This window comes from Heterodontus francisci, chromosome 23 (assembly GCF_036365525.1).
Source record: "Heterodontus francisci isolate sHetFra1 chromosome 23, sHetFra1.hap1, whole genome shotgun sequence".
Lineage (NCBI taxonomy): Eukaryota > Metazoa > Chordata > Chondrichthyes > Heterodontiformes > Heterodontidae > Heterodontus > Heterodontus francisci.
In genome coordinates, this window is record NC_090393.1 from 20,865,351 (window position 1) to 20,888,016 (window position 22,666).

At 42.6% G+C, this 22,666-nt stretch overlaps 1 protein-coding gene across 1 annotated transcript in view; it reads right to left on the bottom strand.

The window, feature by feature from the left end:
- Positions 1-329: 329 nt before the first annotated feature.
- Positions 330-22,666, bottom strand: part of pole (polymerase (DNA directed), epsilon) — a 139,624-nt gene continuing 117,287 nt past the window's right edge. The window contains exons 24-29 of the mRNA XM_068055486.1: positions 16,838-16,969; positions 15,472-15,665; positions 14,183-14,383; positions 9,472-9,597; positions 1,682-1,771; positions 330-1,297 (exon numbers count right to left, since the gene is read on the bottom strand). Coding sequence (XP_067911587.1) covers positions 1,184-1,297; positions 1,682-1,771; positions 9,472-9,597; positions 14,183-14,383; positions 15,472-15,665; positions 16,838-16,969 — 857 coding nt within the window. The 3' untranslated portion in view covers positions 330-1,183. The remainder of the gene's footprint in view (positions 1,298-1,681; positions 1,772-9,471; positions 9,598-14,182; positions 14,384-15,471; positions 15,666-16,837; positions 16,970-22,666) is intronic.

Genomic DNA, 22,666 nt, shown 5'->3' on the forward strand with positions numbered 1-22,666 from the left:
GCAACTAGCCATTCAAACAGAACACCAGTTTCTAATCTGATTAATTAAATAATTGTGCTGTGTAAACAAAAGAGAAATATAAGCACACCTGACAAAATCAGAACAAGTCTTACATCCTAACTACTGCATACTAAATTACTCCATCATATTTACAAGTTCTTTTGAATTCTAAAAAATTGCATAATTTCATGGATTTGTGGTGGAGAATACATTTGTGAATATGCTTTCACAGGTGAAAAATACATTTGTGAATGTGCTTTCTTAGGTTGAATTACAATTTAAATCTACAAAATCACTAATTAGAATACCAGATAACTCCATCAATGCTGTCATTTTTCAAAGGTTTAACTGGTGAGCATCTACGGTTACAGTTTTCTTCTGATTTCTCAAATACAAAGCATGGTTGAGAGATAAAATCTGATGATACTTGATACATACATTAATTACAACCAGCATAATGGTACACATTGGTTGGTTATAAACAACAGCTTGGAAATTTCCCCATCAGCTCCTCCATGCAATACACGACAGCTCCATTATATTTTTATAAACTTACATCAAACATGTTAAAAATGAAGAATAATTCCTGTGAATGTTGTTTAAAATTCTGAAATTCCCTCCAAATGGCTACAAACCTAGCATTCCCACAAAAGGCCTCCATAAAATTCTACATATTATATAAAGTGAACATACACCAGGGACAGAATTCAAGACTGGAACTTAGGCTTAAGGTTCAGGTGATGCTTCTAAATTGTTTGCCCTTAATCATAAAAGTTTATGATACTTAAATCCTTTTGAATAGATTACAATATATTTAACAAAGTCATTAAGTTAATTTACTAGGATCCAAGCTTGAAGAAAGAGGGTGCATTTAAAGTTGGAAAATGCTCATTCTTTCAAGAAACCTGCTTCATCATTCAACAGTGCCACAGAAAGGGTAATTTCATCACAAGGCAAAACTTGCTCTGCTTGAATTGTACCCTCCCAAATCAACTGGTTGCTGCCCAGACCATCCATCAGAATAAAGGAACGTTGCGATTGTGCAGCATCTGCTGGAATCAGAGAAACAGATTTAAACAGTCCTTCAATGTAGAAAGAGTTAACTCTCTATGTCCCCACAAATACCGATATCCATAATTTCATTCAAGTGGTATAAATGTTTGTCCTGTAAATTCTTTTGTCTTCATGGCCTCAAGTGTGTATTCATCCTAAACATCCAATCAACAGTCTCCAACAGGAAGGTCATGCTGTAGTGTCTGGCAATATTTCTGAATACCTGGATTTGCTCCATAAATCCCTATACACGTACAGACAAAAAAACAAAATGCATACATTAGGCCAAGCTTTTATTTAACTTAGCATACAAACACAAGAGGGTTTGTGATGCAGTTAGAAATCCAGTTATTTGTAGAGATGCAGGGGTGGGAGAAGGGGCGGGGTAGGGAAGTGTGTGGAGATATGACTATTAGGAACAAGGGGTCATAGATGTTAGTCTAGACATTTTCAATACAACTCCTAATTATACTGAGATTTTTCTGAAAATTCACAAGAAAAAAATTGAAGCAGACAAGTAACAGGAAAAAAGTAATTATTTTCAATCAAAATCAGATAAAACTTCTGACTGTAATGTACAACTTTTATCTAAATGGCACCAGAAAAAATTGGTATGGAAGAAACACACCTTCACAGAAATAGTCAAATCGAAGTCCCGGGCACAATTACAGTAGATAGGCATGTTGGCTTCTTTGATGCCTTTACATTTTGAACAAATCTAGAAAAACAAAAATGAAATTAAATCTTGTCCTAAAGTTGCTCTTTCTTAGCACAATAACTGGGAAGAAGTGGTAATTATAATTTTAGTTTACATTCAGGTTGCACATTAACAACTGCATTAAAATAACACAAGGGAATTCAACATAAAACCTTAAAGCAGTGCAATCAAAATTAAAAACAGTTTTCTAAGTGAACCCCAGAATAAACAAGGTTTTTCCCTGAAATAAAAACAAGAAATGCTGGAATCACTCAGCAGGTCTGGCAGCATCTGTGGAAAGAGAAGCAGAGTTAACGTTTCGGGTCGTTCCAATGAAGGGTCACTGACCCGGAACGTTAACTCTGCTTCTCTTTCCACAGATGCTGCCAGACCTGCTGAGTGATTCCAGCATTTCTTGTTTTTATTTTAGATTTCCAGCATCCGCAGTATTTTGCTTTTATTTTAAGGTTTTTCCCTGCATCACCACCACTAAGAAACTGTACCAACTAAATCTGGAAGAGATAGACTGCCTCAAGTTCTGTGATGCACCTTCCAGTGGACTGGTTACAGGGCCAAACTACAACAAAGTTACAATGACAGAGAAAGTTTTTTTAAATTTGCTCATGGGATGTGGGCATTGCTGGCTAGGCCAGCACTTATTGCCCATCCCTAACTGTCCTTGAGAAGGTGGTTGTGAGCTTCCTTCTTGAACTGCTGCAGTCCTTGGGGTGTAGGTACACCCACAGTGCTGCTAGGAAGGGAGTTCCAGGATTTTGATCCAGTGACAGTGAAGGAACAGCGATATAGTTCCAAGTCAGGATGGGGAACTTGCACGTCATGGTGTTCCCATGCATCTGCTGCCCTTGTCTTTCTAGATGGTAGAGGTCACAGGTTTGGAAGGTGCTGTCGAAGGAGTCTTGGCGAGTTGCTGCAGTGCATCTTGTAGATGATACACACTGCTGCCACTGTGCGTCAGTGGTGAAGGGAGTGAATGTTGAAGGTGGTGGATGGGGTCCCTATCAAGCAGGCTGCTTTGTCCTGGATGATGTCCAGCTTCTTGAGTGTTGTTGCAGCTTCACCCGTGCAGACAAGTGGAGAGTATTCCATCACACTCCTGACTTGTGCCTTGTAGATGGAGGACAGGTACTGGGGAGTTAGGAGGCCAGTTCCTCGCCGCAGAATTCCCAGCCTCTGACCTGCTCTTGTAGCCACTGTATTTATGTGGCTGGCCCAGTTTAGTTTCTGGTCAATGGTAACCGCAGGACGTTGATAATGGGGTATTCAGCAGTGGTAATACTATTGAACGTTAAGGGGAGATGGTTAGATTCTCTCTTGAGATGGTCATTGCCTGGCACTTGCCTGATGCAAATGTTACTTGCCACATATCAGCCCAAGCCTGGATGTTGTCCAGGTCTTGCTGCATCTGGACACGGACTGCTTCATTATCCGAGGAGTCACGAGTGTTGCTGAACATTGTGCAATCATCAGTAAACATCCTCACTTCTGACCTTATGATTGAAGGAAGGTCATTGATGAAACAGCTGAAGATGGTTGGGCCTAGGACACTACCCTGAAGAACTCCTGCAGTGATGGCCTGGGACTGAGATGATTGACCTCCAACAACCACAACCATCTTCTTTTGTGCTAGGTATGAATCCAACCAGCGGAGAGTTTTCCCTCCCATTACCATTGACTCTAGTTTTGCTAGGGCTCCTTGATGCCATACTCGGTCAAATGCTGCCTTGTTGTCAAGGGCAGTCACTCTCACTTCACCTCTGGAGTTCAGCTCTTTTGTCCATGCTTGCACCAAGGCTGTAATGAGGTCAGGAGATGAGTGGCCCGGCAGAACCCAAACTGAGTGTCAGTGAGCAAGTTTTGCTGAACAACTGCCGCTTGATAGCACTGTCAATGACACCTTCCAACACTTTGCTGATGATCGAGAGTAGACGGATAGGGCCGGGTTGGATTTGTCCTGTTTTTGTGTGTAGAACATACTTGGGCAATTTTCCATATTGCCGGGTAGATGCCAGTGTTGCAGCTGTACTGGAACAGTTTGGCTAGGGGCACAGCTGGTTCTGGAGCACAAGTCTTCAGTACTATTGCCGGAATATTGTTTGGGCCCATAACCTTTGCAGTATCCAGTGCCTTCAGCCGTTTCTTGATATCACATGGAGTGAATCGAATTGGCTGATGACTATCATCTGTGATGCTGGGGACCTCAGGAGGAGGCGGAGAAGGATCATCCACTTGACATTTCTGGCTGAAGATGGATGCAGAAGTGTAAAGATGTCTTTTGCACGCATGTGCTGGGCTCCCCCATCGTTGAGGCTGAGGATATTTGTGGAGCCACCTCCTCCCTATAGTTGTTTAATTGTCTACCACCATTCATGACTGGGTGTGGCAGTACTGCAAAGCTTAGATCTGATCTGTTGGTTGTGTAATCGCTTAGCCCTGTCTATCACATGCTACTCCTGCTGTTTATCATGCAAGTAGTCCTGTGTTGTAGCTTCATCAGGCAGACACCTCATTTTTAGGTATGCCTGGTGCGGCTCCCGGCATGCTCTCCTGCACTCTTCATTGAACCAGGTTTGATGGTAACGGTAGAGTGGGGAATATGCCGGGCCATGAGGTTACAGATTGTGGTTGAAAATAATTCTGCTGTTGCTGATGGCCTACAGCGCCTCATGGATGCCCAATTTTGAGTTGCTAGATCGGTTTGAAATCTATCCCATTTTGCACAGTGGTAGTGCCACACAACACGATGGAAGGTATCCTCAATGTGAAAACGGGACTTCGTCTCCACAAGGACTCTCCTACCAATACTGTCATGGGCAGATGCATCTGCGGCAGGCAGACTGGTGAAGACGAGGTCAAGTAGGCTTTTCCCTATTGTGGGTTCCCTCACCACCTGCCATAGACCCAGTCTATCAGCTACGTCCTTTAGGACTTGGCCAGCTCAGTCAGTAGTGGTGCTCTGAGCCACTCTTGGTGATGGACATTGAAATCCCCCACCCAAAGTATATTCTGTGCCCTTGCTACCCTTCGTGCTTCTTCCAGTTGGTGTTTAACATGGAGGAGCACTGATTCATCAGCTGAGGGGGATGGGGGCGCAGTAGGTGGTAATCAGCAGAGGTTTCCTAACCCACGTTTGACCTGATGCCATGAGACTTCATGGGGTCCAGAGTCAATGTTGAGGACTCCCAGGGCAACTCCCTCCCAACTGCATACCACTGTGCCACCACCTCTGGTGGGTCTGTCCTGCGGTGGAACAGGACATACCTAGGAATGGTAATGGTGGTGTCAGGGACATTGTAAGGTGTGATTCCATGAGTATGACTATGTCAGGATGTTACTTGACTAGTCTGTAGGACAGCTCTCACAATTTTGGCACAAGCCCTCAGATGTTAGTAAGGAAGACTTTGCGGGGTCGACAGGGCTGGGTTTGCCGTTGTCATTTCCATTGCCTAGGTTGATGCCAGGTGTTCCGTCTGGTTTCATTTTTTTGCTTACACTTTACAGCAGTTTAATAGAACTGAGTGGCATGCTAGGCCATTTCAACCACATTACGGCACAGGGTGGCACAGTGGTTAGCACAGCAGCCTCACAGCTCCAGCGACCCGGGTTCAATTCCGGGTACTGCCTGTGTGGAGTTTGCAAGTTCTCCCTGTGTCTGCGTGGGTATCCTCCGGGTGCTCCGGTTTCCTCCCACAAGCCAAAGACTTGCAGGTTGATAGGTAAATTGGCCATTAGCAATTGCCCCTAGTATAGGTAGGTTGTAGGGAAATATAAGGACAGGTGGGGATATGTGGCAAGAATATGGAATTAGTGTGGGATTAATATAGATGGGTGGTTGATGGTCGGCACAGACTCGGTGGGCCGAAGGGCCTGTTTCAGTGCTGTATCTCTAAAACTAAAAACTAAAACTGTGGGTTCAGAGTCACATTTTAATTCACATTTCACCACATGCCGCAGTGGGATTCAAACTCATGTCCCCAGAGCATTAGCCTAGGCATGTGGATTACTAGTCCAGTGACATTACCACTATGCCACTGCCTCCCCAGTGGGGCAACAGTGAGAGAAGTGCTCCAAAGATTGATGTTGGATCACTATTGTTTCAATTTATATCCATGACTTGGACCCAGAAACCTGAGTAAATTGACCAAATATGCAGATGATACCAAACTTGGTGGGGGCAGGGGTGGGGAAGGAGGAGCAGTGGAATCAGCTCTAAAACTACAGAATGAGTTAGACAAAATATAAACGTAGGCAGAACAACAGCAGTTGAAATTTAGTACTGATAAATGTGAAGTACTGAACCCAGGATAAGAAAAAAGGCACTCATGATCCTGTTGGAGACCAGAAAATTTAAAAAAAAGTTCAAATTCACAGTTACTACCTGAAAAATCATGCCACAAAATTTCATGTTTTAAACAACTTTTACTATACTAGAGTTAAACAAAGCAAGCACTACTAACAATACTATTATTTGTAATCACTTATATTTTCAAGCCAAAATCTCAACAGAACAGTCCTCGTTTGATTTTTACTTTCACCCTTGACAGGATCTTGAGGGTTCCTTCATTTCTCCTGGGACTAATCCAAGGCAAATCACAGCTCTCAGAATTCACTCTGACTCTCCTTAGTGTTACAGCTATTCTCTAAGAAATGAGATCTCTTGGGGTTCCTCTGCTAGAATCTGGCAAGGCAAACCCCTCAACTCTCCTTCAACACCTCATGATTATGGGCTTCCCAGATCAAGCATGGGCCTCACTGGCACTCTTGCATAGTGATTTCAAGTCAGAAAGCACCCTTGGCTCCTGCTAGCCCTTTGCTTCTGGGTCCAGCTTCTTCCAAACACTAAGTGAACTTTTTGTGAGCAACCACAGAGATAAAACACCTGGCCAAAAGGCATCTCCCTCTATCTCCAAAGCAAAGTGGTACACCTGGCATGTCCTAGATAGAAATTTAAACTAATTTAACTTCTGGCTTCAGAACAAAACAGTTGATCTGGAGCCTATGTGAATAATTCACTTTGCGAACAAAGACAGGGCAATTCTCTTCTGACTTACTGTCTTCAGTTCCCCAACTGAACGGGCACACTGGCTGTTTTATGGCTCTCACCCCTCTAACTCTGACCCTGTAGGTACACATGGAAAGATCTTTGAAGTATAAATACCTTGGGTGGTCTGACAACTTCTGAATTCCAGCGTCTCAATTATCTTACATTTACAAATTTAATTTCCCCATAACTAAAAGTAACCTCTAAAAATGTTAATATAAACGATGAAACTAGGTGATCATAACACCACACATATATACTAAGAATGGTGTTGAAAAAGTTAAGGATGGAATTGAAAAAAGACCTAGAAATCTGGAAATAAAAGGTGCTGCTATGGGTACCTGCACGGGTCCTAGCTCTGCCTGTCTTTTTGTGGGATATGTGGAACATTCCTTGTTCCGTTCCTACTCAGGCCCCCTCCCTCACCTCTTTTTCCTGGTACAGTGATCACTGTATTGGTGCCATTTCCTGCTCTTGCCATGAACTGGAAAACTTCATCAACTTTGCTTCTAATTTCCACCCTTCTCTCACCTTCACATGGTCCATCACTGACTCTTCCCTTCCTTGAATTTTCTGTCTACATTTCTGGGGATAGGCGATCGACAAATATCCATAATAAGCCAAATGACTCCACAAGCTATCTCGGCTACGCTTCCTCAAACCCTGCTTCCTGTAAGGACTCCATTCCAATCTCCCAGTTTCTCAGTCCCTGTTGCATCTGTTCTGATGATGCAACCTTCCACACCAGTGCTTCTAATATGTCTTCCTTTCTCCTCAACCAAGGAATCACCTCCCACCGTGGTTGGCAGGGACCTTGACCGTATCCGACCTATTTCCCGCATTTGTGCTCTTATCCCTTCCCATCCCTCCTAGAAACACAATAGGGTTCCTCCAGACCTCACCTTCCACCCAACCAGCCTCTGTATTCAACAGATTATCCTCCGCCATTTCAACCACCTCCAGCATGATGCCACCACCAAATACATCTTCCCCCTCCCCTTTCAGTGTTCCAAAGCAACCATTCCCTCTGCGACACCCTGGTCCACTCCTCAATCATCCCCAATCACCCCTCTCCCCTTCCCACAACACCGTTCCAAGCAAGCACAGGAGATGCAACACCTGCCTTTAACTTCCTCTCTTCTCACTGTCCAAGGTCCCAAACACTCCTTCCAGTCGAAACAGTGATTTATGTGCACTTCTCTCTATTTAGTATACTGTATTCGCTACTCACCATGCGGTCTGCTTTACACTTGGAAAACCAATGGCAGATTGGGTGATTGCTTTGCGGAACACCTACGTTCAGTCTGCAAGCATGACCCTGAACTTCCGGTGGCCTGCCACTTTAATTCTCCACCTTGCTCTTACGCTGACACCTCTGTCTTCAGCTTGCTGCAGTGCTCCAATGAAGCTCAACGCAAGCTCGAAGAACAGCACCTCATCTTTCAATTAGGCACTTTATAGCCTTCTGGACTCAACACTGAGTTCAACAATTTCTGACCATAATCTCTGCACCGCCCCTCACTTTCCCCCCAACTTTGTTTCCTTTTCTTTGCATATTTTAGTCTTAATCATGTTTTCTCCTGTTTTGCTTTTGGATGGCAGCTGTTCATTATTTTGCCATTCACAGCTCCTCTGGACACATCACTTGTATCTTTAATTGCCCCATTACTACTCCCTTTGGCTCTGCCCCATCAACTCTTTTGTCATATATCTCCCATCTTCTGCCCGATCATGGACCTACCCTTTTGTTCTTTTTCCACCCCCCTCCATTTGACCCACGTAAAACCTATCACATTTCTAACTTTTCCCAGTTCTGATGAAAGGTCATCGATCTGAAACGTTAACTCTGTTTCTCTCTCCACAAATGCTGCCATACCTGAGTATTACCAGCACTTTTTGTTTTTATTTTAGAAATCTTACTCAACTTGACGCACAATATGTCCAACCAATGCAGAGCGGAAATTGATAAAACTAGCAGAATTGGTACTACATGGCCAAAACGGTAGAATGGAAAAATCAGAGGAAGCTATGATCAACTGCATATTGCTCTGGTCAGATCACAGTTTCTACTGAGTCCACTTCGGGTCACCAAGACACAAGAGAGACATTCAAGTGCTAGAAGCAGTGCAAAGAAGCTGAAGTTCTTTAATATTCAAAAGGACTTAATTTGCTTTCAACAGAAATTTGACTGATCCAATCTGGTACCCCATTCTTCCTATTTGGGCATCAGGGCGCAAACTTATATCCTGGGACTTTGGCACAGATTTTTTGCTCCATTTTTAAAGTTAAAAAAAGTTGTAATTTCAAAGTCTGAATCCTTTTAAGATTATATTTCTCTTCTGTGCCGAATTGCTTAAAATATTCCAACCCCTGCAAACTAAATTGTTTTTTTAGTGCTAAAAATCACTGTTGGATGTAAGATTCTGGCACTAGGTCCCCATTCAGATTCCCAGGTATATATTATTCAAGAATACGGCACACGGTCAAAATGAAAAAATAATTTACAAAATGTTAGTGACATCCAGTCACAAATTAGCAAGATTGCACGACTCTTCTTTAATAAAGTGGGTGTGGATCCTGTATGTGCTGCAGGTAGAATAAAGGCGATGTAGCAATGGGTCAGCCACATGCTACTTAAAGTATTGGCATGTGTTTAACGTACCAAATCCTGGAGTGTATAGGCCATCATTTTCTTCTTCAGTGCTTCTACCAGTGCCATTTCTATGGAATCCGAATCATATTCAGTCTGGCAATTTATGCAGCACCACTTAGGTAATACCGTGCCGTCCTGCCAAAAGTAAGAAGAGTTAGAATCACTGTCTGCAAACTTTAAGCATAAACCCCTAAAATACAAGAAACAAGTGCTAAATCATTTAAGGACACAAAGCTGGTGACCACAATTGTCATGCACGGAAGGAGCTGTGATGAAATAAACAATGAAATGGAAGAATTATGAACTTAAAAAGTCAACTGCTAAACAAAATCACAAGAACATGGACACTTATACAGTCAAAATGGAATAGCAGCCATGTGACCCCTCCTGTACTGGAAATCCACAAACTCGCCTGCAAAGATTGAGCTCGTTAACCTCGTCTGAAATAGCTCTGGGGAGAACCCCTTTGAAATTGAAAGGGGCTATTGCATATTAATGATTCTGATCGACATGAATGGACTAACAGAGGATGCTGGAGACAGCCTGGCTCGTAGCCAGACCAAGATAAGGAGTGAAGCAGCAACATCATAACAGAATGATTCCAGTTTAAAGATCAAACGATGGTCATGATTATCATATCTTGGCTCACTAAGTGGTTACAACAGGGGAGAGGGCCATGTGTCTCCTAACAGAAACAAAAGAGATTTTTTTACCTTAAAAAGGAAGCTCCCTGGAGGGGGTGGGGGAGATCAAGCCAACATCACAGAAAGCTTGAGAGAAGGATCCAGCAGGCAAGAGAAGAACCCGGCTGACCAAGAACAGACATCATAGCACAGACATCACAAAGGGACTAAGACTAACCATCTGTGAAAGTAACAAACTACATACTACCAGCTTTGGCTGTATTGCAACCACTAGAGCTCTACAATACCTCCGCAAGTTCAAGACTACAAAAAAATCAGGCCTGCAACTTTAAAAAAAAACTTTTCTTCCTGAGAAGACGCAATAATCTTCTATAAAGCATGAACACCTACCTCACTTGGGACTTTAAACTACCTCTTACCCATTTCTCTCTATCTATTCTTGAGTATGTACGCTTGGGTGAGTGAGGCTGCAAACATTTCGAGATTTGTTTAAAAATATATATTCTTTTTAAATACCTACGCGAAAACCTGTCTATTTGACCCTAAGCTAAAGCATCATTTTAACAAAACATGACTGCAGTCAGTTGGGAGGTGAACAGTGGGAACCACCCTTAGCACCTGTCCAAAACACAATTCAAAAACATTACCAAAATAAAATTGACATTTCAATCTTAAATAGAAGCATAGAAGTAAGATGAAATCTTTAAAGCATTTATAATTAAATATCGTATCTTCAGTTTTTTAAAATGTAAAAATGGAAGGAAGAAAACATGCCAAAGTGACAGCATATTGGTCTGTGCACAAGTAAGGCTTGAGTCATGAAAATGTATTTATACTTAAGCCCTACCATATTTTGTACAAAGCAGCAAATTTAGAAATGAGCAGCACTCTGATCCTAGCACAGCAATTGTTAATTTACTACAGAGCCAATTTTTCCTTTTTAAAATTAATTCTTGGGATATGGGTGTCACCAGCAATGGCCATCATTTATTACTCATTCCTAGGGCTAGATGTTGTTTTGAAGTCAGGGGTCCTGGTGGCAGGCTGGAAGATGGGCGGAGACCCCTCCGTTGTATCCCCATTGCAGCTACATAGTGGGCAGGCAATTAACTGCCTGCCGTCGGGGTCACAGTCCCTTTAAGTGACAAGCTCTGGCCTCCAAGAGCTGCTGGCCAATCAGAGGTCCAGCGGCGCCATTGGGAACAGTGCCCATTGCTGGTACTAAAGGAGGCACTGCAGCATCGAGGTGAGAGAAGACCCTGGGAGAAGTGAATGGAGTTGAGGCTACCAGGGCCATTCAGGCAGGCGCCGACAGAGTGGGGCTAGTGATGGTAGGGTGGAGGAATAGTAATTTCCGTTAGGGGGGAAGGTGGTTTGGATTGCCCCAAAAGAAAGGTCACCACCAACCCCGCTAGGAGGCCGCCAGGTTTTACCTGGCAGTGCCTCCCCGCGGCAGCAGGCCCCTCCTTCAATTAAATTGAGATGGAGGCAGGAAGAGGCTTCAATTGGCCTGGGGTGGGAAGGCTGTCTTCGGCCTTCCCTGACTCGAAATAATTTGGAAGGTGTCAGGAAGGCAACAGCCATTCCGACTCCCGACCCAATTTTATGGCCCCCATCCCTCTACCTCCGCTCCTGTCCCGAGCGGGCCCATAAAATTCAGCTCCTAGTTTCCCTTGGGAAGGTGGTAGTGAGCTGCCTTCTTGAAGTGCTGCAGCACATGGTGTGAAGGTATTCCCACAGCGGTTAGGTAGGGAGTTTCAAGATTCAGCAAAGGCGGCGGCTGCAAGGCGATATGTACCCAAATCAGGATGGTGTCCGACTGGAGGGGAACTTGTAGGTGATGGTCTCATGCGCCAGCTGTCCTTGTTCTTCTAGGTGGTAGAGGTCATGGAGGTGCTGTTGATGAAGCCTTGGCAAGTTGCTACAGTGCATTCTGTAGATAGTACATATTGTAGCCACGGTGGTGGATGTTTAAGGCAGTGATTGGGCTGCCGATCAGCTGGATTATTTTGTCCTGGATGGTGCCAAGATTCTTCAGCGTTATTGTAGCTGCACTCACCCAGGCAGTGAAGAGTATTCCATTCCATTCCATATTTGTGCCTTATAAGTGATGGAGAAGCTTCAGGGAGTCAAGAGGTGATCCATTTGCTGCAGAATTCCCAGCCTCCAACCTGTAATGTTAGCCATGGCATTTATATGGCTAGCCCTGTCGTTACTGGCCAACAGTGAGGGATTTTGCAATGGTAATGACATTGAACATCAAGGTAAGGTGGTAAAACTCTTTTGTTAGAGATGGTCATTATCTAGCATTGTATAGCACGAATGTTACTTGTTAAATCTCAGTCCAAGCCAAGTCCAGGTCTTGTTGCATGTGGGTACACTCCCTTATCGTCGAAGGAATAGTGAATGGAATGGAAAACTGTGCAAATTGTTAGTGAACAAGCACACTTCTGATCTTATAATGGAGGGAAAGTCACTGATGAAGCAGCTGAAGGTGACTGAGCCGAGGACGCTGCCCTAAGGAATGCCAGCAGAGATGTCCTGGGGCTGAGATGATTAGCTTCCACCAATCACAACGATCTTCCCTTGTGATAGGTAAGACTCCAGTCAATGGAATGTTTTCTTCCTGATCCCTTTTTACTTCAGTTTTACTAAACTCCTTGGTGCTATACTCAGTCAAATGCTGATGTTGTCAAGAGCAGTCCCTCTCAGCTCACCTCTAAAACTCCATATTTGTCCATATTTGGTCCAAGATGGTAATGAGGTCTGGAGCTGAGTGGTCCTGACAGAACCCAAACGGAGTATCAGTCAAACATTTCCAGATCCTTGAGCTGTTTCTCCATGCTCTTTTATAATTGATTGGTGAGTTAAGTGCCACATGATAGTACTGTTGTTGACTCATTTCACCACTTTGCTAATGCTGGAGAATAGGCGGATAGGGATGGCTGCAGCAAAAACACCTTTGAAGTTGGCAAGAAAAGTTGATAAAGCTGTCAAAAAAAGCATACAGAATCCTTGGCTTTATAAGTACAGGCAAAAGCAAGGAAGTTATGCAAACATTCACAAGTCACTGGTTAGGCCTCAGCTGTCGTACTTTAGGAAGGATAATCAAGGCTTTGGAGAAGGTGCAGAGGAGATTACCAGAATTATACCAGAGGTGAGACACTTCAGTTATAGGACAAGACTGGAGAAGCTGGGACTGTACTCCTCAGAGCAGAGAAGATTAAAGAGAGACTTAATAGAGATAGTCAAAATTATGAAGTATTTCAACAGAGCAAATAAGGAGAAAGTGTTTCTATAGATAAGAGGGTCAATAACCAGAGAATCCAAATTTAAGATAATTGGCAAAGGAATCAGAGGGGCGATGAGAATATTTTTTAAACTAAGCAAATGATGATGATCTGGATTAAACTATCTGAAAGACTGTGGAAACAAATTCAATAGTAACTTTCAAAAGAGAACTGGATATACACTTGGAAAAGAAAAAATTGCCAGGCTATAGGGAATAGCAGGGGATTAGGCCTAATTGGCTAGCTCTTTTAAAGAGCTGGCACGTACACAATAGGCTGAATAGACTCCTTCTGTGCTATTTGATTCTATGAATTTCATCAACATTAGATGATTTTTCTATTTTTTTTAAAATTTCTATTTAAAAAATACAAATAATGAGCACTTTAAAAAATATTATTTGCAGTCTGTGTTCACGTATAGCAAGACCTGGATAACATTCAGGCTGGGCTGATAAGCTGCAAAGCAAGCAATATTTTCACCACCTTCATGGATAACTGAATGCGCAACAAATGCTGGCTTTGCCAGCGATGGTCATACCCAAAGAATGAATAAAAGAAAAAACAGCTTTTTAACAAAATAGGGCCTAATAAAGTTGATTCTTCTGACAATACAACATTGCTGAGTGTACACTTTGCACTATATTACACATAATGGGAGCTCAGAAATTGATGAAAAAGTGAATAATTCACTTCCAACGTTCACAACTGGATATGTCAATATCAGACTCATAGTTGCCTACTTGCTGAAATAACAGTGCCAGAAATTATGAATCCCTCCTCACCTACCTGTAAGATGGAAGGGTCTTTGCAAAGGTCCAGGTCTCGGCAGAAGTTGCAATTCTTGCAGATAATCTCAGGTAGTATGTAGGACTGGCAGGGGTCTTTAAACTGAGCTTCCTCAGAGAATTCCCCTATGTCAATTAGACGCAGAAGATCCCTTTTCAACTTATTAACCTGATTGGTTATGTTCGAATCCAGAGACAAGATCTATTTGAAGACAGAGAAAGGATTTGCTTTTTTTTTTAAATGCAAGAGTAATAACATTGTGCTATAAAATGAAGGCTAGGAATGCAATTCTTTTTATTTCATGTGCTCAGTGACATCATGCATCCCTCAGTCAAAAGTATCAGGGCTAGATTCTGAGTGAAGCTCCTTCTACAATGCTCGTCAAGCAGAAACAATATTACATTAATAAAATGTTATTAAATTTGTACTGACATCTCAGTCACTGAAATGTAAGTGATAGCTGTGGCTCACTGGTAGCATTCTTGCTATTGATTCAAAACACTATTCATTCACGTCCCCTTCCAGAGATATGAGCATATAACTGAGGTTGACACCTCAGTGCAGTACCATAAGAGGTGCAGCCTTTCAAACAAGATGTTAAACTGAGGCCCCGTCTACTGTCTCAGGTGGATGTGCAAGATCCCATGTCATGGCCAACGAATATTTCTCAACCAACCCCAATAAAATCAGATTTCCAGCATCTGCATTATTTTGCTTTTATATCAATAAAAGCAGATTATCTGGTCATTTATCACATGATTGTGAGACCTTGCTGTGTGCAAATTGGCTGCTGCTTTCCCTTGCAATACTAAACTTCAAACGTACTTCACAATACTAAGTTATTATGTTTAGCAGTTAACAAATGTGCAAGTTCCAAAAAAAAAGGTTAATCTGCTCAATTTCATTTCAGTGATGTTCGAAAAGCCAAACTAAGACAGTCCTATTAAAAACACAAATTTGTCACATTTTGATTTGTGGTAAAATGTGTTTCACAGCGGTACCTCCTAGGAACTGAGATTGACTAAATCCCTCAAAGGTAGGACGAATCAAGAAAGTTGGCTTTCTTTTAAAATCAATTTAAATAATATATCTGAAAAGAATGTTATAACATTGCAACAGACATCCACCCCCTCCAACCAGAGAATAAACACATTTCCTCCTTTGCAGTTGACTGAATTTGAACCTGGATCTCAAGTGAAAGTGTAGTTTCAATCCTCCCCATTCCAAAACAGTAAATCCTAAATATTATTTTGCTGCTCCAGATAAATATGCAGCTCCATTTGCCTCACCTTACAGACGGATTTGATGAATTCCAGCGCTGGGTTGTTGAATGGAAGATAGGAGCCTGGCAGAACTGGGAACATTTCAGAGGGTTCAGTGGAGTGTCTATTGCTGCTCACCTTCTTCTGAATCTTCTGAGTGATGGTGAAAAAGTTTTGTGTGAGCTCGTTAGACACATACTCCTGAGAGAAGGTGATCATTCCTGCAGAATGAGAGAAAAGACTTGCATATAGTTACATGGAGTCAACAACACAGAAATAGTCCATGCGGCTCAACTGGTCTATGCTGGTATTTATGCTCTACACGAGCATTCTCCCAACAATCTTCATCTCACCCCATTAACATATCCTTCGATTCCTTTCTCGCTCACGTGCAAATATTCGCTGCCCCTTAAAGGCAATTGGCCTCAACGACTTCTTGTGGTAGCTAGGTCCACATTCACACTACTCTTGGGTAAAAAGGCGTCCCCTGAAATCCCGGTTGGATTTATTGGTAACTGTCTTTTTTACGGCCCCTAGATTTCATCTATTATAGTTAGATCATGGCCTCCAAAGCCAAAGAAATATTTTTCAAAGTGTTGTCAGTGTTGTAAGGTTGGAAATACAGCAGCCAAATTGTACAAAGTTGGGCCCACCAAAAATCAATGCTACAATGACCAGATAATGTTTTTTGTTCATGATTTTGAGGGATAAACATTGGATAGGATACCAGAACTCCCCTTTGAAGTAACACCATAAGATCTTTTATGTTCAGCTGGGAAGGTGGACAGGAACTCAGTTTAACTTCTCATCTGAAAGACAGCACCTCTGACAATGTGGTATACCCTCAATACTGCCAACCTGGATTTTGTGCTCAAGTTTTTGGAATGAAGCTCAAGCTCACAACTTCCTGATTCATAAGCAAGAGTGCCATCATTTAGCCACTTCTGGCACGGACAATTGAGGGTTGGTGGGTTGGAAACCACGAGAATATGATAAGCACTATGGTTACTGACTGAAAATAGTGCTTCTGCACAGAAACTTGGTCAAAAATAGGATATTACTGTAATAAGTATAGCTTACAGAAAATGTCTTTTCCTCTTTTCAAGTTACACAACCATAAGTTTTCAGATAATTTAAAAACTCATCTGCAAGCATGTAGAAAAAAAAGCAATATCCATATTGTTAACAGTTGTTTTCGCTGAAAAATTTATCTATGGAATAAACTGCAATTCGTTGTTTATTTTATGTTCCTGACATCTGACACAAAAAAATTCTTTCTGCATTTTTCATAGGTCAAATTTAAAATGATTTCAAAAACAGAAGAAATCTAATGAATGGTATGAAAGTCAGTGTTTTGCTCTAAACATTACTTTCTGTACCTTTAGTTTCTCACCTGCTAAAGCACCAGTTTCTCCTGCTGGCTCCTGTGAGATCTGGCTGCCTCCTCGTCGTTTGATAGGAGTAAACCCTGGGGCATTGCGTCTCAGTTCCTCCTTCATGCTGTGGTACACAGCTACAATATAAGCTGAAAGATTTCAGTGTGGTGAGTGCATATAACTGCATAAATAAATTTAGTACAGTAGATGACTTGCATCGTTATTTGTGGATGATAAATCTTATTTTAGTTAGGGGGTCAGAGAAGAAGTCAGTTACAATAATGTTAACAATTTTACCCACAATTAGTTTTATTTATTTTATTTAGAGCTACAGCACTGAAACAGGCCCTTCGGCCCACCGAGTCTGTGCCGACCATCAACCACCCATTTATACTAATCCTACACTAATCCCATAACCTTACCACATCCCCACCTGTCCCTATATTCCCCTACCACCGACCTACACTTCGGGCAATTTTATAATGGCCAATTCATCAATCTGCCAATTGGAAATTTGCTGCTTTTTTTGAGATATGAAATACCTTCCTCCTTCTCTACAGTTTCACATTTAATCCCCAGAAAAGGGAAAGGAGGGGAGCCAGGTCCAATTTTCTACCAATACTACTCTGCAACTCATCTTGGGACATGCAACAATTGTGATTGGCAACTTTCCTCTTCCCCATTTTACCTTATTCAATACTTGGATGTGATCCGAAGTACATCACATAAAGAATCACATTTACAAACAAACAGCTGAGGGATGGTAGGGGGAGAAAGATGGAAAGATACCTTTAAGTTTCTTTTAACAGCATCCACCACATTGCAACATGCCTGCACAATTAATAAAAAGGTGTACCGCCTTTTTTTTTTTTGCAGACCTGGAATCAGGAATGTACAAACCCATAAATCTTTTTTTTTAATTCATTCATGGAATGTAGGTGTCGCTGGCTAGGCCAGCATTTATTGCCCATCCCTAATTGTCCTCGAGAAGGTGGTGGTGAGCTGTCTTCTTGAACTGCTGCTGTCCATGTGAAGTAGGTACATCCACAGTGCAGTTAGGAAGGGAGTTCCAGGATTTTGACCCAGCGATAGTGAAGGAATGGCGACATAGTTTCAAGTCAGGATGGTGTGTGACTTGGAGGGGAACTTGCAGGTGGTGGCGTTCCCATGCATTTGCTGCCCTTGTCCTTCTAGTTGGTAGAGGTTGCGAGTTTGGAAGGTGCTGTCTAAGGAGCCTTGGTGCGTTGCTGCAGTGCATCTTGTAGATGGTACACACTGCTGCCACTGTGCATCGGTGGTGGAGGGAGTGAATGTTTGTAGATGGGGTGCCAATCAAGTGGGCTGCTTTGTCCTGGATGGTGTTGAGCTTCTTGAGTGTTGTTGGAGCTGCACCCATCCAGGCAAGTGGAGAATATTGCATCACACTCCTGACTTCTGTCTTGTAGATGGTGGACAGGCTTCGAGGAGTCAGGAGATGAGTTACTCGCCGCAGGATTCCTAGCCTCTGACCTGCTCTTGTAGCCATGGTATTTATATGGCTACTCCAGTTCAGTTTCTGGTCAATGGTAGCCCCTAGGATGTTGATAGTGGGGGATTCAGCGATGGTAATGCTATTGAATGTCAAGGGGAGATGGTTAGGTTCTCTCTTGTTGGAGATGGTCATTGCCTGGCACTTGTGTGGCGCGAATGTTACTTGCCACTTATCAGACCAAGCCTGGATATTATCCAGGTCTTGCTGCATTTCTACACAGACTGCTTCAGTATCTGAGGAGTCGCGATTGGTGCTGAACATTGTGCAATCATCAGCGAACATCCCCACTTCTGACCTTATGATTGAAGGAAGGTCATTGATGAAGCAGCTGAGGATGTTTCCTTATTAAAATAACACTAAAATTCTAACTGATCACAAGGTTTGCATACATGGAGTAAACAGTAGCAACATGCAATTATGTAGCACCTTTAAACATGATGCTCATAGAAGTGAAATGAAAAAATGAAATGTCAAACCAAAGAAGCAGATATTAGGAGGGGTGATCAAAAGTTTGTAATGAAGTGGGCGTGGAGATGAGAAGAGGTTTAAGGAGAAAAATTCCAGAGCATGGGAATTACGGCGCTGAAGGCACCGTGATCAATGGTGGGGGAAATGGTGGGGGTGGAGGGGTAAAGAAAGAAGCTATAAATCAGAGGAATGGACAGATCTGCAGTTTGGGTTAGAGGGCTGGAGACAGGACAGACATAGGGCAGGGCAAGGCCATGAAGGACTCACATGAATGAGAAGCACCAGCCTTAAAAGGAATGGACAGTTACTAGCTGAACTTCGCAATTGTGCTCTGGATCAAAGACTACCCATGAGCAATACTACAGAAGATCACATAGCATTTACCATAATTATTGTCTAATGCTCTCTATTGTTTGGCAGTTTGTCAGCAGAGTGCACTAAAGGAGGAAAAATTGAAAATGATTTACAGGATATTAAATAGTAAAGGTAAAATACACTGAATAAAGCTTTATCATTCCCCGGCTACATTCTAGTACAGAATATAAGAACATAAGAAATAGTAGCTGGAGTAGGCCATTAGGCCCCTCAAGCCTACCTCGCCATTCAATAAGATCATGGCTGATCTGCCCCAGACCTCAACTCCTCTTTCGTGCCAGCTCCTCATTGCCCTCAACTCCCCGATATTTCAAAAACCTATCTACCTCCTCTTTAAATACTTTCAGTGACCTAACCTCCACAACTCTCTGGGTTAGAGAATTCCAGACATTCACTACCCTCAGAGAAGAAATTCTTTCGCATCTCAGTTTTAAATGAGCGTGTCTCCTTATTCTATAACTATGTCCGCTAGTTTGAGACTCCCCCACTGGTGGAAACATCTTCTCAACATCTATCCTGTCAAGTCCCCTCAGAATCTTGTGCGTTTCAATAAGATCACCCCACATTCTTCTAAACTCTAATGAATAAAGGCCGAACCTGTTTAGCTGTTCTTGATAAGTCAACCCCTTCATCCCAGGAATCAGTCTCTTTTGAACTGCCTCCAATGCCAGTATATCCTTTCTTAAATACGGGGACCAAAACTATACACAGTACTCCAGGTGCAGCCTCACCAACACCCTGTACAGCTGTATTAAGACATCCCTATTTTTAAACTCCAACTCCCTAGCAATAAAGGCCAAAATTCCATTTGCCTTCTTAATTACTTGCATGCTCACTTTTTGTGTTTCATGCACAAGAACACCCAGATCCCTCTGTGCTGCACTTTTTTGGAGTTTCTCTCCATTTAAATAATAGTCTGCCTTTTGATTCTTCCTACCAAAGTGCATGACCTCACACTTTCCTACATTAAACTCCATCTACCAAGTTTTTGCCCACTCACTCAACCTATCTATATCCCCTTGCAGATTCCTCAAGTCCTCATCACAACATGCCCTCCCACCTATTTTTGTATTGTCAGAAAATTTGGATATATTACACTCTGCCCCCTCCTCCAAGTCATTAATATAGATAGTAAATAGTTAAGGCCCCAGGACCAATCCTTGTGGCATCCCACTAGCAACATCTTTCCAACCGGAAAAAGACCCATTAATCCCGACTCTCTGCCTTCTGTGAGTTAACCAATCCTCAATCCATGCTAATACATTATCCCCAATACCGTGAGCTCCTATCTTGTGCAATAATCCTTGATGTGGCACCTTATCGAATGCCTTCTGGAAATCCGTTATTTCCCGATTTATACTTTGTCCGACAGTGAGGCAACTGTTTGTGGGCCTATAGACGACTCCCACCCATGACTTCTTCCCCTTGCTATTGCTTATTTCCACCTAAACTAATTCCACATCACTATCTATTGCACCTATATCACTACTCACCCCCGCACTGATACCTTCCTTTATTAACAAAGCTACCCCACCTCCTTTTCCTTTTTGCCTATTTTTCCGGAATGTCGAATACCCTTGAATATTGAGTTCCAGTCTTGGTCGCCCTGCAACCACGTCTCTGTAATAGCTATCAAGTCATACTCATTTATTTCTATTTGTGCCGTCAACTCACCTATCTTGTTACAAATGCTGCGTGCATTCAGATAAAGAGCCTTAAGCTTTGACTTTTTGTCATTATTACTCATTTTGGATCTAATTTCTGCTGCACTCTTCAACTTATATTTCCTGCCCCTTCCCGTCACACTTTGATTACCATTCACCTCTTCACTACCCTGCGCCTCTGCTCTTTCGTTTCTTTTTGATTTTTTAAAACTTCCCTTCAATTGAACCCTCCCCCCCACTAATTAGTTTAAAGTCCTATCTACAACCCTAGTTATAGAATTCGCCAGGACACTGGTCCCAGCATGGTTCAAATGGAGCCCGTCCCAACGGAATAGCGCTCTCCTTCCCCAGTACTGGTGCCAGTGTCCCATGAATTGGAACCCATTTCTCCCACACCAATCTTTGCACGTGGCTGAGGTAGTAATTCGAAGATTACCACCTTTGTGGTTCTGCTTTTTAATTTAGCCTCGAGCTGCTCATAGTCCCTCAGCAGAACCTCTTTCCTAGTCCTACCTATGTTGTTGGTACCTATGTGGACCATGACAACTGGATCCTTCCCCTCCCACTCCAAGTTCCTCTCCAGTCCAGAAGAAATGTCCAGGTAGCCAACACAGCCTTTGGTACTCCCTGTCTTTGCTGCAGAGAACAGTATCTATTCCCCTAACTATGCTATCCCCTATTACTACTACATTGCTCTTTTCTCTGCCCACTTGAATGGCGCTCTGAAACACTGTGCTGTGTTCAGTCTGCTCATCCTCCCTGCAGTCTGTACCCTCGTCCACACCGGGAGCAAGAACCTCATACCTATCGGATAAGGGCACTGACTGAGGCTCCTCCAAAGCTAAATTCTGGATCCCCAATACCTGTCTCACTCGCAGTCACACCCTCCTGTCCCTCACCACGGTCCAAATTTGTTGTAATTAATCTAAGGGGTGTGACTGTCTCCCGAAACACTTCCTCCATTCACTAATGGTTAGCTTCTAACACACTGGAAAGGGTGATAACTGGAAGCAAGTTTTAAAACTATAATTGGATCATCTTTCTTGCCACTCCTTAACAACTCATGATAATCAACTAATAATGCAAGGCTTATGGACACACTGGCAAGAAAGCTGGTGTTTAATAGAAAAAACACCTTAAATGCCAATAAAGCAAGTCGAGACAGTTAACTCTATCAAAGAAATCAACTTGTTTAATAAGTGAAAAGAAATTGGGTGGCACAGTGGTTAGCACCGCAGCCTCACAGCTCCAGCGACCCGGGTTCAATTCTGGGTACTGCCTGTGTGGAGTTTGCAAGTTCTCCCTGTGACCGCGTGGGTTTCCGCCGGGTGCTCTGGTTTCCTCCCACAGCCAAAGACTTGCAGGTTGATAAGGTAAATTGGCCATTGTAAATTGCCCCTAGTGTAGGTAGGTGGTAGGAGAATGGTGGGGATGTGGTAGGGAATATGGGGTTAATGTAGGGTTAGTATAAAAATGGGTGGTTGTTGGTCAGCACAGACTCAGTGGGCCGAAGGGCCTGTTTCTGTGCTGTATCTCTAAATAAAAAATAAAATAAAATAAATAAAAATTGATCTTTAGGATTTCCAAATGAAGTTCTAATGAAAAATCCAGTCTTTTTTGCACATCTAACACAGTCTACATTGTAACTTGAGTTGTAAACACATTTCTGTAAACTGGGAATTAACTACCACAATATAAATTAGTTCAACTTGCCTTACAATTAAAAGTATTCAAGAAAAATAGTGCTCAAATATGTATTGGCTCCATTTCTTAAGTAATGAGCCAAAAAGACCAGGTGCAATAGAGAA